The 23,794-nt window shown below is 37.5% G+C and overlaps 1 protein-coding gene across 1 annotated transcript in view; it reads left to right on the forward strand.

Moving 5' to 3' along the window:
• The first annotated feature begins 2,306 nt into the window (after nt 1-2,306).
• Nucleotides 2,307-23,794, forward strand: part of LOC149259082 (uncharacterized) — a 59,830-nt gene continuing 38,342 nt past the window's right edge. The window contains exons 1-3 of the mRNA XM_089374804.1: nt 2,307-3,188; nt 3,290-3,331; nt 3,427-4,774. Of these exons, the coding sequence (XP_089230930.1) occupies nt 2,414-3,188; nt 3,290-3,331; nt 3,427-4,774 (2,165 nt within the window). The 5' untranslated portion in view covers nt 2,307-2,413. The remainder of the gene's footprint in view (nt 3,189-3,289; nt 3,332-3,426; nt 4,775-23,794) is intronic.

Genomic DNA, 23,794 nt, shown 5'->3' on the forward strand with positions numbered 1-23,794 from the left:
AAATGTAACTTTCATTGAATGAATTAATATATAGAGCACAACATTTGAATCAATGGAATTCTCCAGATTTCATATCAAAGAATATCAAAAAGCCAATGGTGGCATACTATTTGGAAAAATGTGGGGAAAGGTAAGATTTTCATTTGGATTACTCTACGAAATAGGGTGCCAACGTGGGATTCTTGCAAAGCAGATAGAAACAAGGTCTTGGCATATCTATGATGTATAAGCAACACGAGGAGTTAGTTTGCCTATTTGTAAGATACTACTTAACTAAGGAAATGTAAATAGTAAACAACTTCTAGGGCATTGATGAATGGAGCAATGAAGTGGAAAGATAACTCATTGTCCAATGCATTTCAAGCATGGTATGAGGACAAGAAAGTTAATAAATTTAGAATAATCTATAGAGCCATAATTTGTGAAGAAGCCCGTACATCAATAAATTGGTTATCAGTTTATTGGCAATAGATGAATTTCAATCGTGAAGGTTTTCATAGTATTTTTCACAACAGTTCTAAAAGAAGTATAAACTTGGTAACTACCTCATTTTAATTTTTTATTAGTTGTCTCAAGTACAAGGTTCCACAACTGTGGAGAATTATCAACAATTGCAACACTACTCCAATATTCCATTGATAGGAGAGTGGTAATCTTACAAATGCACGGTGATTCCGAGATCTTAAAAACATTAGTCGAATGCCATACGTTCTATTTATAATGCAGTGATGAATAAAAATGTCGCGGGACCAACTTCCAAGCTCTCTCTTTCATTCACATATTAAGACAGTGATAGAATCAAAAAGTCATGAGGCAAATACCAAACAATCTCTTTAGAGGAAACAATAAAATTGACTTTCTCACCGAAGCTAGCGTGTCATTATGGGAATCGATGACCGACGACCTACATCAAAGAGAACTATAGATTCCTTCATCCCACGCCGCCTTTCACTTTCAATCTCTACCACTACGTATGCTGTTCTTGCACGTCTCTCCATATTGCTTTGTTTAATTTGATAGCTTGGCATAGGGAAGACATTAGGAAAATTATCATATTCTATGAGGAAAGAAAAACCCAATTTCATATAGGTGGGAAAAACATTACATCGTTTGGGAACTTGTGAATTTTTTAATTTTCTATTTGGAAAGCATTAAAGAGGAAATAATTTCATATAGGTGGGGAGAACATTACACTGTTTTTGAGCATGTGAATAGCTGGGCAGTAAAAGATTGGTGAAATTTTGTTTCGTAGTGAATTATGATAATGAAGAAGAGTTGTTACTATAACTCCCATATAATAGCACTGGTGGGATTATTTGCAAATCAATTTTAAATACTAAAATTTTAGACATTGAAGTTGGTGATGGGACTTGTTTTCATATTGTTTGTATCCTCTTACACTAAGGGTTTATGGGTGACGCTTCCATAAATTTGAATATGAGTAAGAATACTTACAAATCTATTCCAAAACATCAAAACACCAGAAACCAGAAAAATAATTTACAATTTTACAACTTTGGTCAACACAATCCATCTATTCATTTTTCCATCAGCCAATACCACTTCCTCCTTACAAATCTATTCCAAACACCAAAACCCCAGAAAAATAATTTATAATTTTACAGCTTTAGTCAATACAATCCATCCATTCATTTTTCCATCAGCTAATACTAATTCCTCCTCACAAATCTATTCCAAACACCAGAACCCCAGAAACCAGAAAAATAATTTACAATTTTACAACTTTGATCCATTCATTTTTCCATAAACCAATACCACTTTCTCCTTACAAATCTATTCCAAACACCAAAACCCCAAAAACCAAAACATTAATTTACAATTTTATAACTTTATTCAACACAATCCATCCATTCATTTTTACATCACCCAATACCACTTCCTCCTTGATTTTGTCAGTCGTTTATTATTCCCACTTTCCCGTTGGTTTTGCCATTCCCTCTTTTTCCTCCCTATTTCCACTACGCCGTTGATTTCGCCATTGACAATTAATGCGTTCTGCGAAAGTGCCCAGAACTTTCATAATGAAAAAAAAAATAGCTGGAGTCTCTGAGGATACGATTTGGTACAAAATGAATTACGACTCTTTGATCGTTGCCAAAGTCAAGTCAATCATGCATTCGCTGTCCGATATGTTCGGATTTGATACAAAATGAGTTACGATTCTTTGATCGTTGCCAAAGTCAAGTCAATCATGCATTCGCTGTCCGATATGTTCAGAGTCACTGACAATCCATCGCCATTTCCTTCCTTGCACTTCCCCTTTTCCCTTTCCTCTTTGCTCTTCTGCACATCATTATTTAATTCTCATTCCAATTCTCTTGCAATATCTCTTTAACTCTCTTGGCAGTGAGGCTTTAGTTTCGCTGGAAAACTCGGTTCAATTCTTTTTTTAATGGCGGGCTGTATGTCTATATGCTGGGTTGGGCGTGGCAAAATGAGCTCCTGCCTCCTTTTCCTCACTATGATGCTGCCTCTTCTTACCTATTTTATTTCCGCCCCCATCCTTGTTAACGCGGGTTTTCCATCTTATGAAGAATGCGCTCCTTACACTATAGCCAATTCCACCATCCAATATCCTTTCGGGACATGTGGCTATATACCTGTCTGGTTCGAAGACGGTCGGCTCCTTCTAAACTTGGGAGGCGACTTCACTGGGGAAGTTATTGGAGATATCACTAACAAGTCTTACTCTAATCGAACCCTTCGAATCGCCCAATATAATATAGGTGATTCCTCTGTCACGCTCGACTGGATAAAGGAAGACTCCCCATTCTTGAATCTTTCTCAGGAATATATGGCGGGAACAATTGTTAACTGTGCACAACAGTCGTACCTACTTGGCGAATCCCAAGTGGATCACATCTCGTTGTTCGGTTGCGAAGGAAACCAGAGCCAATGCTTCTTTTTCCCAGAGAATGGATTGCACGGTTGCACTTCGTATCCTATAATAGTTCCAAAGAACTACAGCATCAGCGATGATACAAATTTTGAACAACTCAAGCAAAAAGGATTCCAAATTACATGGTCTTTACCCGAGTTTTGTAATTCTTGTAGAGCCACCGGAGGAAGATGTTATCGTTCCCCTTATGCTTATGGTTATTATTATGGTGATGATTATCCTTATTGCATTTGTAGTCACGATGATGTTCACAACTGGAATTGCTCTGGTAAGGATCTCCAACACTCGTTTTCTTGGCCATATTTTCTTGCCTCGTCTTTATATACGTTACGTTATCTCACTCCACTCTTTCTGTTTTCTTTCCTCAAGGAACATTGTTGTTCACAGGGGTACCCCTAGAAGTAATGGCAGGTAAACTATTTATCTTGAAAATTGATCCATTTTCGTTATTTTTTGCTTATTTGTTATATTCCATGCTCTAATGATCTTGTTCAACTTTATTTCAGTGTATTTCATGATACTCCTTGCTGTATTTAGCATAGTAGTCATTTCTTGCATATCCGTCCGTCGGAGAAGTTGTTGTTGTCTGAGGACCTCAAGTGAGGAGGAGCAGAGCATTTTAGCGTTTATGGAGCCCGTTGACTCTAGACCACCGTCAGTTGAGAATTTTTTACATTATTATTTATCTCAAATGCCAACCAGATATTCTTATGCTCAGATTATAGCTTACACCAAGAATTTGTCAGACAAGGTTGGGAAAGGGGGTTTCGGAACAGTTTATAAGGGCAAGCTTCCTACTGGACGCCTGATAGCTGTCAAGATTTTAGATGAATCGAAACAAAGTGAACAGCAATTCATTGCAGAAGTGGCTACAGTTGGGAGGACCTATCATGTTAACCTCGTGCGCCTCTTGGGTTATTGTTCTCAAGCATCCAAAAGAGCTTTGGTGTATGAATACATGCTTAATGGTTCTCTGGACAAATATATCCATGGAGACCATGGGCACGAGTTGGATTGGAAAACGATGCATTCAATTGCAGTTGGCACAGCTCGTGGTATTGCATACTTACATGATGAGTGCAGGAATCGCATCTTACATTGTGATATAAAGCCTGCCAATGTTTTGCTTGATTCCAATTTTTTGCCCAAAGTTGCAGACTTTGGTCTTGCCAAAATTTCAGATAGAGAGGAAAGTAACATTTCCGTAGCTAAGAGAGGGACACTTGGTTACTCTGCTCCAGAGATGTGGTCTACAGAGCATGGTCCTGTCACTGATAGATCTGATGTTTATAGCTATGGGATGTTGGTTATGGAGATGGTGGGAGGAAGGAAGAACATCGACTATGACCAAAAGAGTACACCAAGCAAATTCTTCTATGCGGATTGGGCTTTTAACCAGGTGCGGGAGGGAAAATTTGGAGATCTCAGAAAAGAAAGCATGTCAGAGGAGGACCAATTGATTGCAAAAAAGTTAAGTTTAGTTGGACTATGGTGCCTCCAGTTCAATGCATCAAGCCGTCCCCCGATAAGCAAAGTCATCCAAATGCTGGAAGGAGGAGATGACATTCCAATTCCTCCAGCTCCTCCGTTTCCATTACCCATTGACACACCTCAACAGCGATGTGCCTCTAACCAATCTTCTTCAAGTTATGCTTTGCCGGTGGAGAGGATAAATATGCCTGAGCAGCGATGTGCCTCTAACCAGGCCTCTACGAGTTATGCTTCAGAGGTTGAGATGATAAATACACCTCTGCAACGATGTGCCTTCAACCAATCTTCTTCAAATTATGCTTTGGAGATGGAAACGATTAATCCCACGACTACTCGGAATACTCGGAATGCCAATTCATCCAGGTAAGCTGATGTACAACACAACAATAAATACTTTCTTATGTTTGCATTATTCATTGATTATATAACCCTTATCCTTAAAAGGACAACATTTGGGTGGGAGTTGTCTTAAGTTTTGAAAGGATTTTTTTGGTGGGTTTTTCCGATTTCATATCAATTTTTTTTCTACTGAATTCCAACACCCAAAAATCTAAAAAATCACACTAAAAACACCCCAACCCCATTTGAATTGACGTACCACAACCCCATTTGAATTGACCTACCAAAAGTTTTGTTTTTCAGTATATTCTTCTTTATCGAAACAAAGAAGAGGACAGAAGTTTTGGTTTTCAGTAGATATAAAAACAAAATTTTACTGCATACATATGCATTCCAGTATAGTTTTTAAACAATTTTAGATCAGGACAGAAGTTTGGTTTTCAGTAGATATAAAAACAAAATTTTACTGCATACATATGCATTCCAGTATAGTTTTTAAACAATTTTAGATCAGTTAATATAGTAATAGAACAGGCATAGAAGAATCTTCAATCACTTCCAAATTTCAGAGCATTGATATCTGCTGCATGGTAAATATTTGTTTTGTTGCATTAAGCTTCGTTTAAAATCTCTTAAGGTTCCACAATGGATTATTGTCAGGAAAATAAATCACTAATTAGCGGAAATAGTAAGACATGTATAAATTTGGTTTTTGTTGATTAATCAGTTATGATATTAAAGGAGGTCAAGTGACAGAGAGGAGGGATAAACAAACCAGTCTAATTAAACCCTATCTTCACCATCAAGAGCATAAAACCAAAACTTCAACAGGCTCTGTGCAAACTAGCTCCAACCAAAACTTCAACGGGCTCTGTGCAAACTAGCTCCAGCCTCGCTTTTCATCCCTTCACTACCTGACCAAAACTAATCCCAAATATGGGATCCCCAATACCTTTGTACACTGTACTCATCAAGGAAAATCAATACTTCGTCATAAATACTCCTTAAGAAGTACCAGTTCATAGAAAATAAACTGAGGAAGGCAACAGAATTCACACAAGAACCCGCCTGATTTAACGAACTTTTGAAAGTGTTAAAAAAACAATGTTGGGTTTGTACCCGAACTAATACATCCTCAACAAGAAACTGAAACACCGGCAATAACTTCCGCTGATACAGTTCCTGCCAAAGTATATCAATGCATTGCATTTGGCGACATACTCGAGCCCTGCAATTTGGGAGTAATACTTGTTGAGGAACTCGTAGAAGACGAACTTGCAAGCACTGTGAAGCCTATATCCACAGGAATATGATTTAGAAATTAAATACGATTAAGGCTATTTCAAAAAATTTAGATTGTAACAAATCCATTTCCACCATTCCAACACACCAGTAATCAGAGTTTCTGGAAATTTTCTCCCCCAGAAATTTCTTGGCATTCTGGCTAAATTGTGGCTTCATTAGAAAATTCTAGAAAATTCAGCAAAAGTTTAACTACAATGGCCCACAGATGTGCAGATAGGCAAGGTCTAACCAGCCATCTATAGAGTATTTAATGTCGAAATATATGCACGCAACTTAGCCCCATCTATAGAGTATTTAATGTCGAAATATATATGCACGCAACTTAGCCCGATAAGACGGGAGAGCCTAAATATTATTTAATGCCGAAATTACCCATACATATATTTCGGCATTAAATACTCTATAGATGACTGGTTAGGCGTTGCCGTGCAGATGGGTGTCATTGGGTTCTTTAGGTGCTACGGGTTAATGGATGAAAGGAGTAACATGGTGTCTGGTACGACCCCACAGCGCAGAGGACAAATGGCAACAAATAAGTGGTCTGCCATTGGCCCTTCCACCATATATGTTTATGTCAACACTATCTGATCGAGATGGGACGCCTGATGGGACCTGCGATCTGCCAGACGTCACTATTTAACGTACTTGTCCATAATAGAGCGACGGCCTGGTCGAGATGGGACGCCTGATGGGACCTGTAATCCGCCAGAGGTCACTATTTAACGTCCTTGTCCATAATAGAGCGATGGCCTGGTCGAGATGGGACGCTTGATGGGACCTGCAATCCGCCAGACGTCACTATTTAACGTTCTTGTCCATAATAGAGCGATGGCCTGGTCGAGATGGGACCCCTGATGGGACCTGCAATCAGCCAGAGGTCACTATTTAACGTCCTTGTCCATAATAGAGCGATGGCCTGGTTGAGATGGGACGCCTGATGGGAACTGCAATCCGCCAGAGGTCACTATTTAACGTCCTTGTCCATAATAGAGCCACGACGAAACACATTTCGTGGCGTACCTTATTGACTCAAATTGACATCAAAATCTACGGCCACAATATATTGCATCCCACTTTGATCGACATCCAAATCGCCCGAGCTAATTAAAGTTGAATGGTTATATTGTATCTCACTCGGATCTACAACCAAATCAACAATCAAGCTGGACAATTATTGGATATGGAATTTTCTTTCAATTAAAATTTTGTAATTATTTAATATGTATTTTTCATTAGTATTAAAAAAATATTATTATAAATAAAATATGTATATATATCTCACTGAAGTACCATAATTATTAATTTATTAACATTGAGATTTGAGTTAAGTTCTAAATGATTCTTTCATTTTGGAAACCATTCATGTTGGGTATTTTTAATGGGGAAAATACCAAAAACCAAATAAACAAACACACAGAGGCAATGCTCTGTTTTTACTTTTCTCCAGGATCCTTTTGTGCACAGAAGACTTAAAAAAAATTCACTGAGAGACAGAGTATTTCAACACCATAAAAGATTTCTGAGAAATTACTGGGTTAACTGCTGTAAATCCCTTTTTACATTCACTGCAGTGAAAACAACTTACTGCTGTAATAAAAGTTTACATAAGTTTACTGCTGTAAACAAAATTCACACAGACTTACAAAAAAAACTTCACCATTTTCTTTATGCACTGCTTGTGCAAAAACCACACATGGTTTTCTTACAACTCCAAAAATTACATCACCTGGTTCTTCTCATTTTACACACTGCTGTGTGTTTTTCTTTTACTGCTCCATCATTCTTTATTTTACGCTGCTGTGAAAAAACTCTGTTTCCAACCATGTGCGATACATCCATAAAAAAAAGGTCAACACACTCAAAACATAAAATTATTACATACGACTTTTTTTTAATACATGCCGTATAAAAAAAATATATAAAAAACATATATTATACGTGCCCATACTTATATTAAAAGCATCTACCTAAAAACTACGAACAACACATAAATTCATTAAATTCTTTCATACGGCGGTCAACCCATAAGCCTTTTACTCTACGCAATAAATTTAATATTTGCCGTATGCAGGTTTGGAGCAGCTTCGGGCAATCAACGGTTGAAGAAGGTGGAGCACATCCGACGGTGGAGGGCAATATCGGAAGACCAACAAGTGCTGAACTTTATCACCCGAGATTCTTACGTTGCGTTACGTCAGGGGTGAACCACGTGTCATCACCAAAATTTCTCGGGCTCGATCATCGGAAAAGTACCTTTGCCTGAAATCAACCCGAGAGCTTTCCGACGAGATTGTTGACCGGTTTCTGGCAGCTGTTACCGCTGCGGTTGAAATTACAAATTTAACACTCCCCTTTAATTTCAATAGCTGGGCATTCGGTCATACCCAGACACTTTCTCAAAAATTCAAAGCTCTTCTGATCAAGTGGCTTTGTCAAGATGTCTGCAACCTGTTCTTGAGTCCTGCAATGTTCTAGGACAATTTCTCCATTGTTCACCAATTCTCTGATGTAGTGAAACCTGGTATCAATGTGTTTCGTTCTCTTATGAAACACTGAATTCTTTGACAATGCAATAGCTGAGCTATTGTCACAAAAGATCACTGTCGCTTTTGCCTGCTCTTGGCCTAAGCTTCTCAACATTCTTCTCATCCACACTGCTTGACATGCTGCTGCTGTAGCTGCCACATATTCAGCCTCTGCTGTAGACAATGCTACAATGGACTGCTTCTTAGAAGCCCATGAAATGGCTCCTGAACCCATATTAAAAACATAACCGGAAGTGCTTTTCCGATCATCTACACTTCCAGCCCAATCACTGTCAGTGTATCCAACCAAATCTGAATGTTCTGAGGCATGATATAAAATTCCAAACATTTTGGTGCCTTTGACATACCTCAAAATTCTCTTTGCTGCCTGCCAATGTGCCTCCTTTGGCCTCTCCATGAACCTGGAAATTAAACTAACAGCATACATTAAATCAGGCCTAGTTGCTGTTAAATACATAAGGCTGCCTACAATACTCTTGTACAAACTAGGATCAAAATCCTTGCTGCTGTCCTCTCTGCTGAGCTTTAATCCCATTACTGTGGGAGTGATGGCTGCCTTGCATTCTTCCATCTTAAATCTGCTCAAAATTTGATTTACATATCTTGCTTGAGATATAAAAATTCCTTTTTCATTTTGCTCTACTTCTATGCCTAAGAAGTATCTCAAGAAACCCATATCAGTCATTTCAAATTCATCCTTCATGACTGATTTAAAATTCTTAATGAGCTGATCATCATTACCTGTAAAAATAACATCATCAACATATAAGACCACAATCAAAATCTTACCATCCTTTTCTTTGATGTAGACTGTGGGTTCTCCTTCACATTTGTCAAATTCATTATCCAATAGATATGAATCTATCCTGCTGTACCATGCTCTTGGCGCTTGCTTCAGCCCATAAAGAGCTTTCTTCAATTTGCACACTTTGTGCTCTTCACCTTTCTTCTCATATCCGAGAGGCTGTTCCACATAAACCTCTTCCATTAACACTCCATTTAGGAATGCTGATTTCACATCCATTTGGTAGACTTTCCATTTGTTTTGTGCTGCTATGGACAGCGCTGCTCTCACGGTTTCCATTCTTGCAACCGGTGCGAAAGTCTCCTCATAATCTCTTCCATATTGCTGCTTGTACCCTTTGACAACCAGCCTTGCCTTGTGCCTTTCTATCTTGCCTTCAACATTGCTCTTGGTCTTGTAGACCCATTTCACACCAATAACTTCTTTGCCTTTTGGTAACTCAACCAAATCCCATGTTTTGTTTCTCTCTATGGCATTCATTTCTTCATCCATAGCTTCTATCCATTTCCTATCTTTAATAGCTTCTTCAAAATGAATAGGATCATCAACATGACAATACAAGGCAAATAAGGAATTCATTCCTTCATCATAAATGTCACTTAGATTTCTAAATTTCTTACCTCGTTCACTTGGTGTGCAAGTGCTTGAAGATGCACTTGAATTTCCTCCTTGTGGTGTGCTTGGAGAAGCACTCTCATTGATCCTCAATGGTGTCCCTTGCTGTCCTTGTGTTGGCGCTGCTGTTTGGGGATGCATTTCAGCCACCTCCTCTTCATCTTCATCATGAGACAAACAGTGTTTAACATTAACTGTCTTCTCTATGCTTCCATCCCAAGCTTCCTCTTCAATGAATTGAACATCTCTGCTGACAAAAAACTTCTTGGTAGATGGGATATACAGCCTGTATGCCTTGGATTCCTCACTGTATCCAATGAAAAGACATTTCTCCCCTTTGCTGTCCAACTTCCTCCTTAGCTGATCCGGAATGTGTGCATAGGCCACACACCCAAAAACTCTCATGTGGGTGACACTTTGCTTTCTCCCACTCCATGCCTCTTCTGGCACCTTGTTCATCACTGCTTTTGTAGGACACCTGTTCAATATATAAACTGCACAATGTACAGCTTCAGCCCAATACTCATTTGGCAAATGCTTTGCCTTCAACATGCTCCTTGCCATATCCATGATGGTCCTGTTCTTCCTTTCAGCAACTCCATTTTGCTGCGGAGTGTACCTTGCTGTAAACTGTTTGTGAATTCCATTTTCTCTACAAAATCTTAGGAATTCCTTGGAGATATACTCACCTCCTCTATCAGTTCTCAAAACTTTTATATGCAGCCCGCTTTGGTTTTCAACAAATGCCTTGAAATTTTGGAATTTCTCAAACACTTCACTTTTGTTTTTAAGGAAATATATCCAAGTCTTTCTTGTACAGTCATCAATGAATGTTAAGAAATATAGGCTGCCAGCTAATGATGGAGCTTGCATTGGTCCACATAAATCTGAGTGGATGATCTCTAAGGGTGCCTTTGCCCTTATGCTCTTCCCTGATGGAAAACTTTCTCTGTGTTGTTTTCCCAAAATGCAGCCTTCACATAGGCTGTTCGGTTTCTCTATCAATGGTAATCCTTTTACCATTCCTTTTCTGCTCAACAAATTCAGACCTCCAAAATTTAGATGCCCGAATCTCAAGTGCCATAACCAGTTCTCATCCTTTGGCACGCTTTGGAAGGCCTCTTGGGTGACTGCTGCAATTTCACCTTTGTTTTTCATGTCTGCCCTGATCCGGAGAGGGAACATCCTGTTCCTTGTCATCTTCACTTCAGCAATGCATCTTTTGCTGGGTGGTATGTCCATGATGGTGCACACATCATTTACAAAGTAAACATTGTAACCCTTTTGGATAAGCTGTCCAACACTCAATAGGTTACATCTCATTCCGGGGACATAGTAGACATCTACTATGGTTTTCCTTTCTCCTTGTTTTGTAAATATTTTTACCTCCCCTTTTCCCATAACAGAGACTTTGCTATCAGTTCCTAGTGTGACTTCTGATTTCAAGTTTTGATTTAAGGCTGAGAAGAGGGCAATGTTTCCTGTCATATGGTTGCTGCAACCTGAGTCTAAAAACCATATGTCTTCACTATGTGTTTCAGCCATGTTACAAGCTAACAGGACATTATTTTGACTGCTGTTTTCTCTTGTAACATTTGCATTTTGTCTGTTGTTCATATCGTGCTGTTTCTTTCTACAATCACTAGCATAATGTCCATACTTTTTGCAATAATAGCATTGAACATTAGATTTATCATACCTTTGTCCTTGAGTATGATGTTGTCCTCCTTGTTGGCTGCTGCCTTGACCTTGGTTCTGATTTGGATTGCTGCCTCTTCCTTGTGTATTTGCTGGGCTGTTCCTTCCACCTCTGTTCTGGCTTCTGCCTCTTCCTCTTCGGTTTCCTCTTCCTTGACCTCTACCTCTTCCAAAGGACATCTGGGTCTTGAAGGCTTGCTCAAGGGATGAGTTTTCATTCCTACTCAACCTCTGCTCATGAGTTATCAGTGATGCATGTAGCTCATCAACTGAATAACTTGAGAGATCCTTTGTCTCTTCGATGGTGGTGACTATGGCATCAAACTTTGAGGGTAAGACCCTCAATATTTTCTCCACAATTCTTCTGTCTTCAATGGTTTCTCCATGAGTTCTCATTTGTGTGATTACTCCAATCACATGAGTGAAGAATGAGTCAATGTTATCTGACTCCTTCATGTTCAAGTTCTCAAAATCCTTTCTCAGCAATTGTAGCTTTGCTGTCTTCACTCTCTCCATGCCTTGATAGGCTGTCTTGAGGGTTTGCCGTGCTTCATTTGCTGTCTTAGCTGCTGCTAACCTTGGAAACACACTCTGGTCTACTGCTAGATACAACAACATACGGGCTTTTGAATCCTTCTTTCTATTGCTCTTCAGCTGATCTCTCTCTCCCTGAGTTAGTGCATTGAACTCAGTTTCATCTGCTGGTTCTTCAAAACCTTCCTCAACTATTTCCCATAAGTCTTGAGAGGCAAACAGGGCTGTCATGGTTATTGCCCAGTAGTCATAGTTCTTCCCATTAAACTGTGGGAGCTGGGTGTTAAACAAACCCATACCAGTGCTTGTGCTGGCCATTCCTTGACTGTGTATTTAAAACACTGACTGTCTCTTCAATAACAAACAAGATAGCTATGAAGAATACCTGAATCCTTTGTTGTCTGAGTCTTCTGTCTGCCTGAGAAGTTTTGTTGCAGCAACAACCTTCTCCCTTCAGCTTCTTCGTCTCCTTCAAAGAGCCTAAGTCTGCTCTGATACCACTGTTGGGTATTTTTAATGGGGAAAAATACCAAAAACCAAATAAACAAACACACAGAGGCAATGCTCTGTTTTTACTTTTCTCCAGGATCCTTTTGTGCACAGAAGACTTAAAAAAAATTCACTGAGAGACAGAGTATTTCAACACCATAAAAGATTTCTGAGAAATTACTGGGTTAACTGCTGTAAATCCCTTTTTACATTCACTGCAGTGAAAACAACTTACTGCTGTAATAAAAGTTTACATAAGTTTACTGCTGTAAACAAAATTCACACAGACTTACAAAAAAAACTTCACCATTTTCTTTATGCACTGCTTGTGCAAAAACCACACATGGTTTTCTTACAACTCCAAAAATTACATCACCTGGTTCTTCTCATTTTACACACTGCTGTGTGTTTTTCTTTTACTGCTCCATCATTCTTTATTTTACGCTGCTGTGAAAAAACTCTGTTTCCAACCATGTGCGATACATCCATAAAAAAAAGGTCAACACACTCAAAACATAAAATTATTACATACGACTTTTTTTTAATACATGCCGTATAAAAAAAATATATAAAAAACATATATTATACGTGCCCATACTTATATTAAAAGCATCTACCTAAAAACTACGAACAACACATAAATTCATTAAATTCTTTCATACGGCGGTCAACCCATAAGCCTTTTACTCCACGCAATAAATTTAATATTTGCCGTATGCAGGTTTGGAGCAGCTTCGGGCAATCAACGGTTGAAGAAGGTGGAGCACATCCGACGGTGGAGGGCAATATCGGAAGACCAACAAGTGCTGAACTTTATCACCCGAGATTCTTACGTTGCGTTACGTCAGGGGTGAACCACGTGTCATCACCAAAATTTCTCGGGCTCGATCATCGGAAAAGTACCTTTGCCTGAAATCAACCCGAGAGCTTTCCGACGAGATTGTTGACCGGTTTCTGGCAGCTGTTACCGCTGCGGTTGAAATTACAAATTTAACAATTCATTACATAATCACGTTGTAGGTTTGAACCAAACCCTCTTCGCATACCATACTGCTACGGAATGTATTAATCAAACCTGAAGTATGAAACCCTTGTTGCATTGTGGTACAAGCAAACTGTAGTTAAACATTATGTCTATTACATTTTAATAAACGTTACATTAAATTCAGTGGCTAGCGCATTTATTCGAACAACCCCTCTTACCTCCGTAGCTTCGTTGAAATGCCCTAATCCTCGAATGGATGGCTGTATTATGGATACAACAAATTTGGAGGAGCAAATATTGTGCACAAATTATTCACAAATCAATGTATATTATTTATTTCAAAATTAAATTACAAGTTATATAAATAGTGATCATGAAATCTAACAAATTCCAAACAACCAGACTATTGTTGAGAAAATTTTTCAACAAATCCCAACAAGTAATTAACCTAATCTATCAATTTACTAATGTAAGCATTATTTCCAAGTCCCCCTTTAATGCTTACATAACATCATTACAAAAATGACAAATTACAATTCACATGTCACATTTGTCTGACTAGTTTTCTTCGACACTTATCCTCACTTTGAAGTCTCCCGGACAACGCTCTTTTCACCACCACAATCTTCGAGCTTCCCATTCAACTCATTTAAGACATAACTGCCTCTAACCATCTTTGATGAACTTTGTATAATTGACGCTTTTCAATCTCCCGAAGGATAATTTCAATACTGGACTATATCCAATAGTCAATTATGCAACTGACCTTTCTACACACATGGATCTCATAACATAACCTGTAATTGATGCTCTTGAAGCTCGAAGCACAACAAGATCCATCAACGAATAATAGATTCACATAATCAAATTAGTGATACATTCTCTCGACACCAAAGAACGTCGAGAACTACTAATTTAATTGTATTTCACCATTCAATAATTGGTTTTGCGCTTTTTACAATATAACACACAATTTATATCCTCACTGCTATATATCTAAAATAAAGCAATCATTGAAGCCGCTACTATATCTCTAAAATAAAGCAATCATTGAAGCCAAAAATTCTGTGGTCACAAAACAATCAACAAATGGATGACCCTCCATGCGTGGATGCATCATCCGTAAAATATTTTAGTAAAACTGTCAGCGCAACTTTAAGAGGGCATCCATCCATTATTCTCGGGATCATATTCTGCTGGATAATTAGATGGAAAACCTTTTTTTTCTCTACATCTTGGCTCAACATCCTCGTAAGCGAATGAAGGCGAGTAACATGAGATTCAGAGGATGATTGCGAACCATTTGGTGAACAAAGATGATGGATTTCCTCTAACCATGGTAAGCCATCAAGCTTCCTCTTGATCGAGCACTCCTTTCTCCTCTGTGTCCTCTTCGTTACCAACAAGATCAGAGCTTCAAAGAAGACAACTATTTCAAAATTTGTAGTCGTTGGCGGATCCACACTCTCGCTCTCGATTCACTGTCTCGCTCTCACCTGCTGAGGGTGATCTGTGTAGAGCGAGAGCCCTTTTATGAGAGGCTGTCACGACACAAAAAACAACGCGAATCCTAGATTTTTCATGCATAAAAAATCCTCTTGAAAACTGGATGTCCCTTGAATCTTTCCAGCATAGCTCAGGCCTTCTCGGTGTGGCCTCTCTCGATCAAATTGTTGGGTGTCTGCAAGGAAAAGTGATCCTACTGTTATGATGTGTTGGAACAGCTGCCAGAACCAACGATACGTGCCATCCCCATTCACAATTTTCTGGGTGCTATAATTGATGCAATTGGAAACTAAAATCCCATTGGTGATGAACAACTTGGAAGCATATGGATTCATATCCCACATGGAGAAGCGAGGAATGGGCACTAGATTGCACGGGTATAACAACGTCCTGCTTCTATCACTAAGAAACAACAAGAGCGATGGTGTGGCCTCCTTTTCTACAATTCCAACCTCTCCTCAAAAATTAGAATTTGGATAGTAATATTTGATGCCCTGTCGCAAGAGCTTGAAATGGTTTTTTCAATATCCTCCAATGCAAATGATGTAAGTGGATATTGGTGGCCACCCACCTATTCCACTTAGACCCCACCATTGTTTCTTTTTAGTTTCCTTAATTGTAGCACAACTTATTATTTTGGTAGTTTTTCGGGTCCTAAACTTTCGGAGACGTTATGAGGGACTAAAAGATGTTTTTAGGGAAAACAGAGAGACCAAAAAAGTCCTTGACTAATTTATTGGTTTTTTTGGCCTTCTCTTTGAGTTCTTTGAAATGAAGTATTATGATAGCCAAACAAAGATCGCATGCCAAAGTTACGACCCCGGGAAGTTGATGTACCAATTTACCCAAACGGGGTCCATAGTTTTGGCACTTCATCTCCTAGGGTTAGATTTTTGGATGTTCAAGGTTTTCCATTGTTTCTCAATAATAAATAGGCCTTTGAGCCTCATTGTAACATAGTTCAGAGGCATGTAGCCGCCACATATCTTCTAAGAGATAAGCTACCATCGCCCGAGCTAGTTTATTTTTATTTCTATATGAAAGCATATTTCAGTTATTTGATATTAATGAAATGAAGTTTTGTTTCTACTACATATCTGTGTATATGGGCATTTCTGTATTTTGTGAAGTTCTTGCATAAGTCCGGATCAACAGAGCATATTGTGTACTCAACCGCTCCTTGAGCACAACGCCTTCTTCAACCTGTGCCTGATTCTGAATTCGTACGGGCGTGCATCAAATCTGCCCAGAAGAAGTTGTAGGTATGACTGGGCGATGCTCATCGTGAAGCTCGTGCAATCGGTTTATCTGATAGAGGGGATGTGGGAAAGACTTTCATGCTTAAAATCATCTACAATACCTACAAAAAAGAGGTCAGTCATTTTTTGATTCCATCATTTGGTTTATAGTTTGTGGGAATGAAATTGAATGGTTACATGCTTCCATTGCGGAGGCTCTGATTTTAAGTCTGGAGGTAACTGTTAATGTTGAGATTAAAAAGATGAAATTGACTGCATCTCTAGAAAGAAAGAAGCAGGCATTAAATATACCTGGAAGAAGCTGCAAATATCGTTGGGCGATGCTCATTGCCTAACTTGTGTAATTGGTGTATCTGGTAGAGGGGTTGTGGGAAAAAAATTCTTTCTTAAAATCATCTACGATACTTGTAAAAAAGAGGTCAGTGGTTTTTTTGATCTCATCATTTGGTTTACAATTTTTTGGAACTTTGAAATTGAACAGTTGTAGGATTCCATTATGGAGGCTCTGGATTTAAGTCAGGAGGAAACTGTTAATGTTGAGATGAAAAAGATGAAACTAACTGCATCTCTAGAAAGAAAGAAATTGTTTCTTATATTGGACAAAATTTGGAAGGAAATAGATCTTAGATGCTATTTTTCTTTGACTAACGGCTGTGAGAGTCCCTCCGGCAGGAGAAAACCAGAAAAATGAAACCAAAGGATATTAGAGCGATGATGAAACCGACTCCGCTCAACACATATGGAGCTTGTGTTTTCCACACACAAAAGGTATTTTCATCACAAGGTACCAAAATATTTCTCATATCTTTATGCCCGCCCAAGTTTGCTTAATATTTCAACTAGATTTTCTTCCAACCACGCATACATACCTATATATCCATATAGCTTTGTGAGAAATACTTTTATCATGTGCAAATATTAAAAGTAGATTAGATGGCCACACATTATAAGACTCATTTGTCTATTGGGTTGAGTCCACCTAATAATATACTATGCAAAAGCTATGACAAACATAATTGTTAACCATTTTTTTAATGAGGTTATGTATAAATCCATGTGCGCTCGATAGTGGAAAAGAGATTTGATGCACTGATAATTATTTTATTCTATTTGAAATTGATGTCAGTTGTGTTGGTTTATTCCATGTCCAACAAAGCCACTGCACCCATCTGAATTTAAGTCTCGAGGAAATTGCTAATGCTAAGATTAAAATATGAAATTGACTGGGTCTCTAGAAAGAAATAAGCGGGCATTAAATCTGCCCAGAAGAAGTTGTAGGCACCCCTCTAATGATCTTCACGTCATCATACTTTCTCAATAGTTAGCTACTTTGAAAGTTACTGCCACTTTGAGCATAATATATCTTAATAAGTTTTTGGGATAATAAAAAACCAGAGAAGAGATGAGGTTTTGTATAGTACGATAGTACAGAAAGTTACATGGTAATGGGTTGCGTCAAATTTGGTAGGACCCTTTTTATTATTTATATGTAACAAACATTAATCATAGAAGGGCCCTTGCAACCTCGCAATCCATGGAAAACAATGCGTTGTATCCAAACAAAAACCCTTGGAGACTAGCCTGCAATGGAACATTGTGTGTAAGAAGTTTTTATTTTATTTCTGGTAATTGATATTGGGTAGATTTTGTCAAAAACAGATTTTTTTGAAATGGTAAATTTAGGCCAGGTTTGTGAAGACATTGAATCTAGTTGAATATTTGAAAATACATTTTAAACCATTAAAAAATCTTATTTTTAAATTTAGTAATAAAAATTTTGAATTATAATTTATTATTATTAAAAATATATTTTTGATAAATAATTAGATTCAACCTCTTTAATAATTTCTCTAATCTAAAACTTATCATTCTCAGCATAATTACAAACAAAAACATTAATTAAAGAAGCATATCATTATTGACCTGTACTAAGAACAAAGAAAGCATACTTGTGAAACAAACAATAAAAAGTATATAATAATTGGAGTACATGCTAGCAAGTAAGTAGATTTGTGAAGGAAGCTATAATTTATTTATTTTAAGAATTCCCTTGAAGTTTTGGATTCAACAAAATAAATTAATCATGGCACAACCCATAATACCTGGCATTCAATGGAAAATCGTGTGCTATATCAAAAGGGAAAAGGCAAACTCCTTAGTTGTTGTAGCTTATCCCAAGATCATCGAGTGAAAAGTCAAGTAGAAATAAACGTAGCTTGTTGGAGTTAATGTATGTTGGTGCTACCAGAACTATTTGCTTTTATTGATGTCTTTTTTCACATATGAATTAATTTAATGGGATGTTGCCTTATCTATAAATGCTAAAAAAAATGCTTGAGAACTTCAAAAAATGCTTGAAAGACGTTTCAAAATAGTTTGAGAACTTTGAATGTCAGAATGATTTTTTGGAGGACATGTAATGGACAAGTTATAATAATATTTCATGAATATATCTAGATTTGCAAATTTCTTCAGGGACCAAGTTTGTTCAATGCCAAGAGAAGAAACAAATAGTGAGGCAAGATTCTTTCCAACAAGATTTGTAGGTGGGGAGTGAGGGTGATCAGAATGAAATCTAGATGGGGCAACATCCCATTACCTCGTTATTCACTTGTTAGAAACAACAACCAAATCTTGAGGAATCAAATCTATCATATTTGAAACATCACAAAAATGAATCAACGCATGTCGATACAAAGTTTCCATTGTTCCCGCTAATGATATTTTGTGTTATGGTTCATTCCTAGAGCATACAAACATCAGGAAAGGACTTGAGAAGAAGTGAGGTAAAGTGGAGAAAACAATCAACTTAGAAGTTCTTCAACAATACTTTGTTGGAAGCCTGAAAGGTGCTGCAAAGAATATTGGTGGTAAATAATTTATCCAAATCTATAGAAAATTTGTTGAGTCAAGGGTTGGGTTTTGCATATTTTAGAAAATCATAATAGGAAAAAGGAGAGAGTTTCAAAAATTCATGAAAGGGAAAAATAGATAAGTGAGCAAAACTCAATTGAAAACATTTCTTATTGAAGATGGATTATCTGTGGTCTGTTTTATCCCACTGCCTCTTTTTAGACTGTTGCAATTGGCAAGTATGTTATTAAGTGATTTCATTTCACAATGGTGGTATGTTGTTCTTGCCATTTCTTCTGGTGAAGTTGTCCATTTCCATGTGCCATCAAAACAAACATCCATGGCTTTCTATATTGCCCATAACCTGGGTTCTCAATGGTGGAATGCGAAGTTGGTAAAAGTGGGGTGTTGTTAGAGCCCCTACTAGGTTTTAAGTCTCACCTAGGATTATTATTCGATATATCTTGGACATTATGACAAATTCTTTCATTCGTAGAGACATCCTGGAAAATCATTCAGGAAGAGAATGAAATTGGGAAAAACATACCACACACATTAGGCTATAATATAGGATGTATTTGGTGCTTTATTGTTGCTTGCACTTAGGAAGATGCTCATTTGCAGAGACATCCTTAAAAAAATTTGGGAAGAGAATGAAATTGGGAAAAATATATGACCGCTCACATTAGCCTATAATATAGGATGTTTTCGGTGCTTTATTTTTGCTTGCACTAAAGAAGATGCTCTCCAACAGGTCCACTTCTGTTATGAAACTAGCTCACAAAAAAGATAGAAAAGATAGACCAATGCCTTAGAAATCGGCCTCTTCGAGGGGGAAACCTCCTTTACATTACACAAATGAACAATTCTTGGATGATACAAATGACAAGAACTCCTTTCTATATATAGGAGTTTAAGGGGTCATAATATAATCAGAGCCGACATAACAATAATAATGTAAGGGCACAATAATAACAATAGTGGGCTTCTATGGGGCACAATAATAATAATATGGGGACTACATGGGCACAAAAATATAATAAGGGTGGTGTACTAATAACAATAAGGGGTTACACTAGTAATATAGGGACCTAACTTGCCCCTCTCCTTCAAAAAGTGTTGTCCTCAACGCTTGAGTAGTTATTGATGCTTTTGTATAAAATTCTTGTCCTCCCATGTGGAATCTTTAGCGGGTAAGTTCTTCCACTTGATGAGATGCTCTGAAATTGATCGATTTCGTAGCTGCCAGGTTCTTGTTTCTGTGACTACTCTAGGCTCCAATATGATTTTTCCTTCCTCGTCAAGTTCTGGCAATATTGTTTGAATTGGGATCTTCTGCAACTTTTGAATGAGTGGCCACACTTCTTCGTCCTTATTCCATTCATCCCTTGCTTCGTTTATCTAATCTGGTTGGATAATAGAAATAACACAAAACAATGCTTCCACATCCTCATCCTTTCTTGAGAGTGCATGTGCAACAACATTTTGCTTCCCTTTTTTGTAGATGATTTCAAAGTCATAACCCAACATAATTGTGACCCATTTTTTTTGTTCTTCTAAAGATAATCTTTGTTCTAGAAAATATTTAAGACTATCATGATCCATTTTTACCTTGAAGTGTCTTCCCATTAGGTAAGGTCACCATTTCTTAATTGCATGTAATATTTCTAACATTTCCTTCTCATAAATAGCTTTCTTGATATGTAGCTGTAAAAATACCCAATCACCTACATCAAAACTTCTTTTACAGTGATGTTGATCTGCCCGTTGTTTCATTTGATTCTGCACCAAAGTGGCATTATCCTTTAAAAGTTGGAGAACTTGTTGTTGATGCTCGATGTGATCTTTCACTGCTTGAATCTTTTTCTTCTTGATATGTCCTTCTATCTTAAGAGTTTGAGGAATCGTAATTTCTTCCAATGCATTACAAGATATGGTTGGATTCATTTCTTGATGCTCAATATGATCTTTCACTTCTTGAACATTTTTCTTCTTGATATGTCCTTCTATCTTGATAGTTTGAGGAGTGGTAATTCTGGAAAATGCATTACAAGATATGGTCAAATTCATTTCTTCTTTATCGATGTGATCTTTTACTTCTTGAACCTTTTTCTTCTTGATATGTCCTTCTATCTTGTGAGTTTGAGGAGTGGTAATTCTTGCCAATGCTTTACAAGACATGGTCGAATTCATTTCTTATTTCTTTGGGGTTGGTTCCTGGTGTATATCCTCTTCTTTTGATGTTTCTTGATCATTTTATTCCTCCTCTTCATAATCTATGTAATATAATTTCTTCTCAGCACACTTATGGCCTTTTATCACAATTGTAACAAAGCCCTTTTTCTCTTTTTTCTTCCAATTGTTGTCATGTAAGCCTTGTAGGTTGTGGAATGCTAGGAGAAAAAATACTTCCATAATTATAGTCGTGAGTGGTGGGATTCATTGTTTCCATAATTTCGCCTTCAATTTTTCTTGCCAACCTAAATGCCTTCTCCAATGAATCAGGTTCCCAAAGACGAACCTCATGTTGAATGTTATCCTTTAGAGTCCTTATGAATACATCAATCCTTTGCTTCTTTGGAAGATCATTTACCATTACATTCAATTTTTGAAAGTCCTCAATGTTCTCTACCATTGAACCCTTTTGTTCGAGATTTATCAATTGGCTAAAGAAGGTGTTACTCTTTGTATCCTCATAATGTGCTATCATTTCTTCCGTGAAAATTGACCAAGTGACAAGTGATTTAAGAGAACAAAGCCCTTTATACCATAAAAATTGATTTGGTTCTAAATATAAATATGAAATATGTACCTTTTGTAACAATTGAACCTCATGTAGATCAAAATATTGCTCCATCTGTAGTATCCAATTTACCGGATCCTTGCCATCAAACTTCCTCATATCGCCCTTTTTTTATTTTAGGAGCTTGATCTTGAAATGACTGTAACTCGGTAATTTTAGATCTCTAAGTTCTAAAATTGCATCCTGCAGTAGCCCTTTGAGTCCTCTTTCTAACCCTGCAAGTCGGATCATAATTTGATTCTCCAAGAAAGAGTTATGCCCAATCTCCTAGGATGACCTGATTATATACTTTTTCCATAGAGCAAACTTGTACGACGTTCCACGTGTCACTGTTTTGACCTTCAAATTTGCAAAATATACACAAAAAACTATAGTTTGTCCTATTTCTGTAACTTCTTACCAAATTTAAACCTGATGCTCAGAGAGAAAGTTATGATTATTTTCCCAAGGTTACTTGATTAGGATGTAATTCAAGAGTCTACAAAAACCCTAACTTCCTCACATCATATATCCGAAAATATAGCGAGACAAGATCTGAAATTTAGACCCAAGGTTCAGACCAATTTTTTCTCAAATGGTTTTTATTTTAGCTTCAGAAACTTCGTAACGAATACGTTATAGCGACAATTCCACGATGGCCTGTTTTAGATCAAAGTTTGGAGCTTGCACAAACCCTAACTTCCTCAGATCATATCTATGAAACTATAGCGAGACCTTTCAAATTTAGACCTGAGGTTCAACGAGATGTTGACTCAAATGGGTTTTTTTTTTAGCTTCTAAAACGTCACAGAAAACAAGGTATAGCGAAAATGCCATGATAACCTGTTTGGAGCAGCGAAACCCTAGAATCCAAAGCTTTGATACCAATTGTTATGAAACCATCTCAAAAAAAGATGGAAAAGATAGATCAATGCCTTAGAAATCGGCCTCTTCAAGGGGGAAACCTCCTTTACATTACACAAATGAACAATTCTAGGATGATACAAATGACAAGACCTCCTTTCTATATATAGGAGTCTAAGGGGTCATAATATAATCAGAGCCAACATAACAATAATAATTTAAGGGCACAATAATAACAATAGTGAGCTTCTATGGGGCACAATAATAACAATATGGGGACTACATGGGCACAACAATATACTAAGGGTGTTGTACTAATAACAATAAGGGGTTACACTAGTAGTATAGGGACCTAACAACTTCATTCTACAATGCTGTGTTTCTTAGATGCAAGTTGATTTGACTTTCTTGGCTTTAAATCTTCTTCTTCATCCGTGTTTTCATATTCACAGTCGTCTTCCTTGTCCTCGTTGTTTTTTTCATCAATGCCTTCTAAGTCATCTAGCTCAGAAGCTTCTCTAGTAAACCATGACACATCAAGTGGAATTAATTTAAAGTCCTAACATAAACTAATGGAAAATGTGCTCCTTTCCTTTTCCCTTGTGTGCACCCCATTTTCCCCCAGGAATTGTTCTACTTCTCTCTAAGTAACTTTTCTCAACTCAGAGTCTATCAAAATGTAGACATAAAAAAAAGAAGAGAGAATTTGTTTCATCGTGCCACCATTCTCCCACCATTAGTTATTGGCATAACAATAAGCTACCAATTGTATAACTCACTTTTGATTGTACATCAATGATGGA

The sequence above is a fragment of the Pinus tabuliformis genome, chromosome 6 (genome assembly GCF_031772625.1).
Source record: "Pinus tabuliformis cultivar Carrire ecotype Pingquan chromosome 6, CPIR1, whole genome shotgun sequence".
NCBI lineage: Eukaryota > Viridiplantae > Streptophyta > Pinopsida > Pinales > Pinaceae > Pinus > Pinus tabuliformis.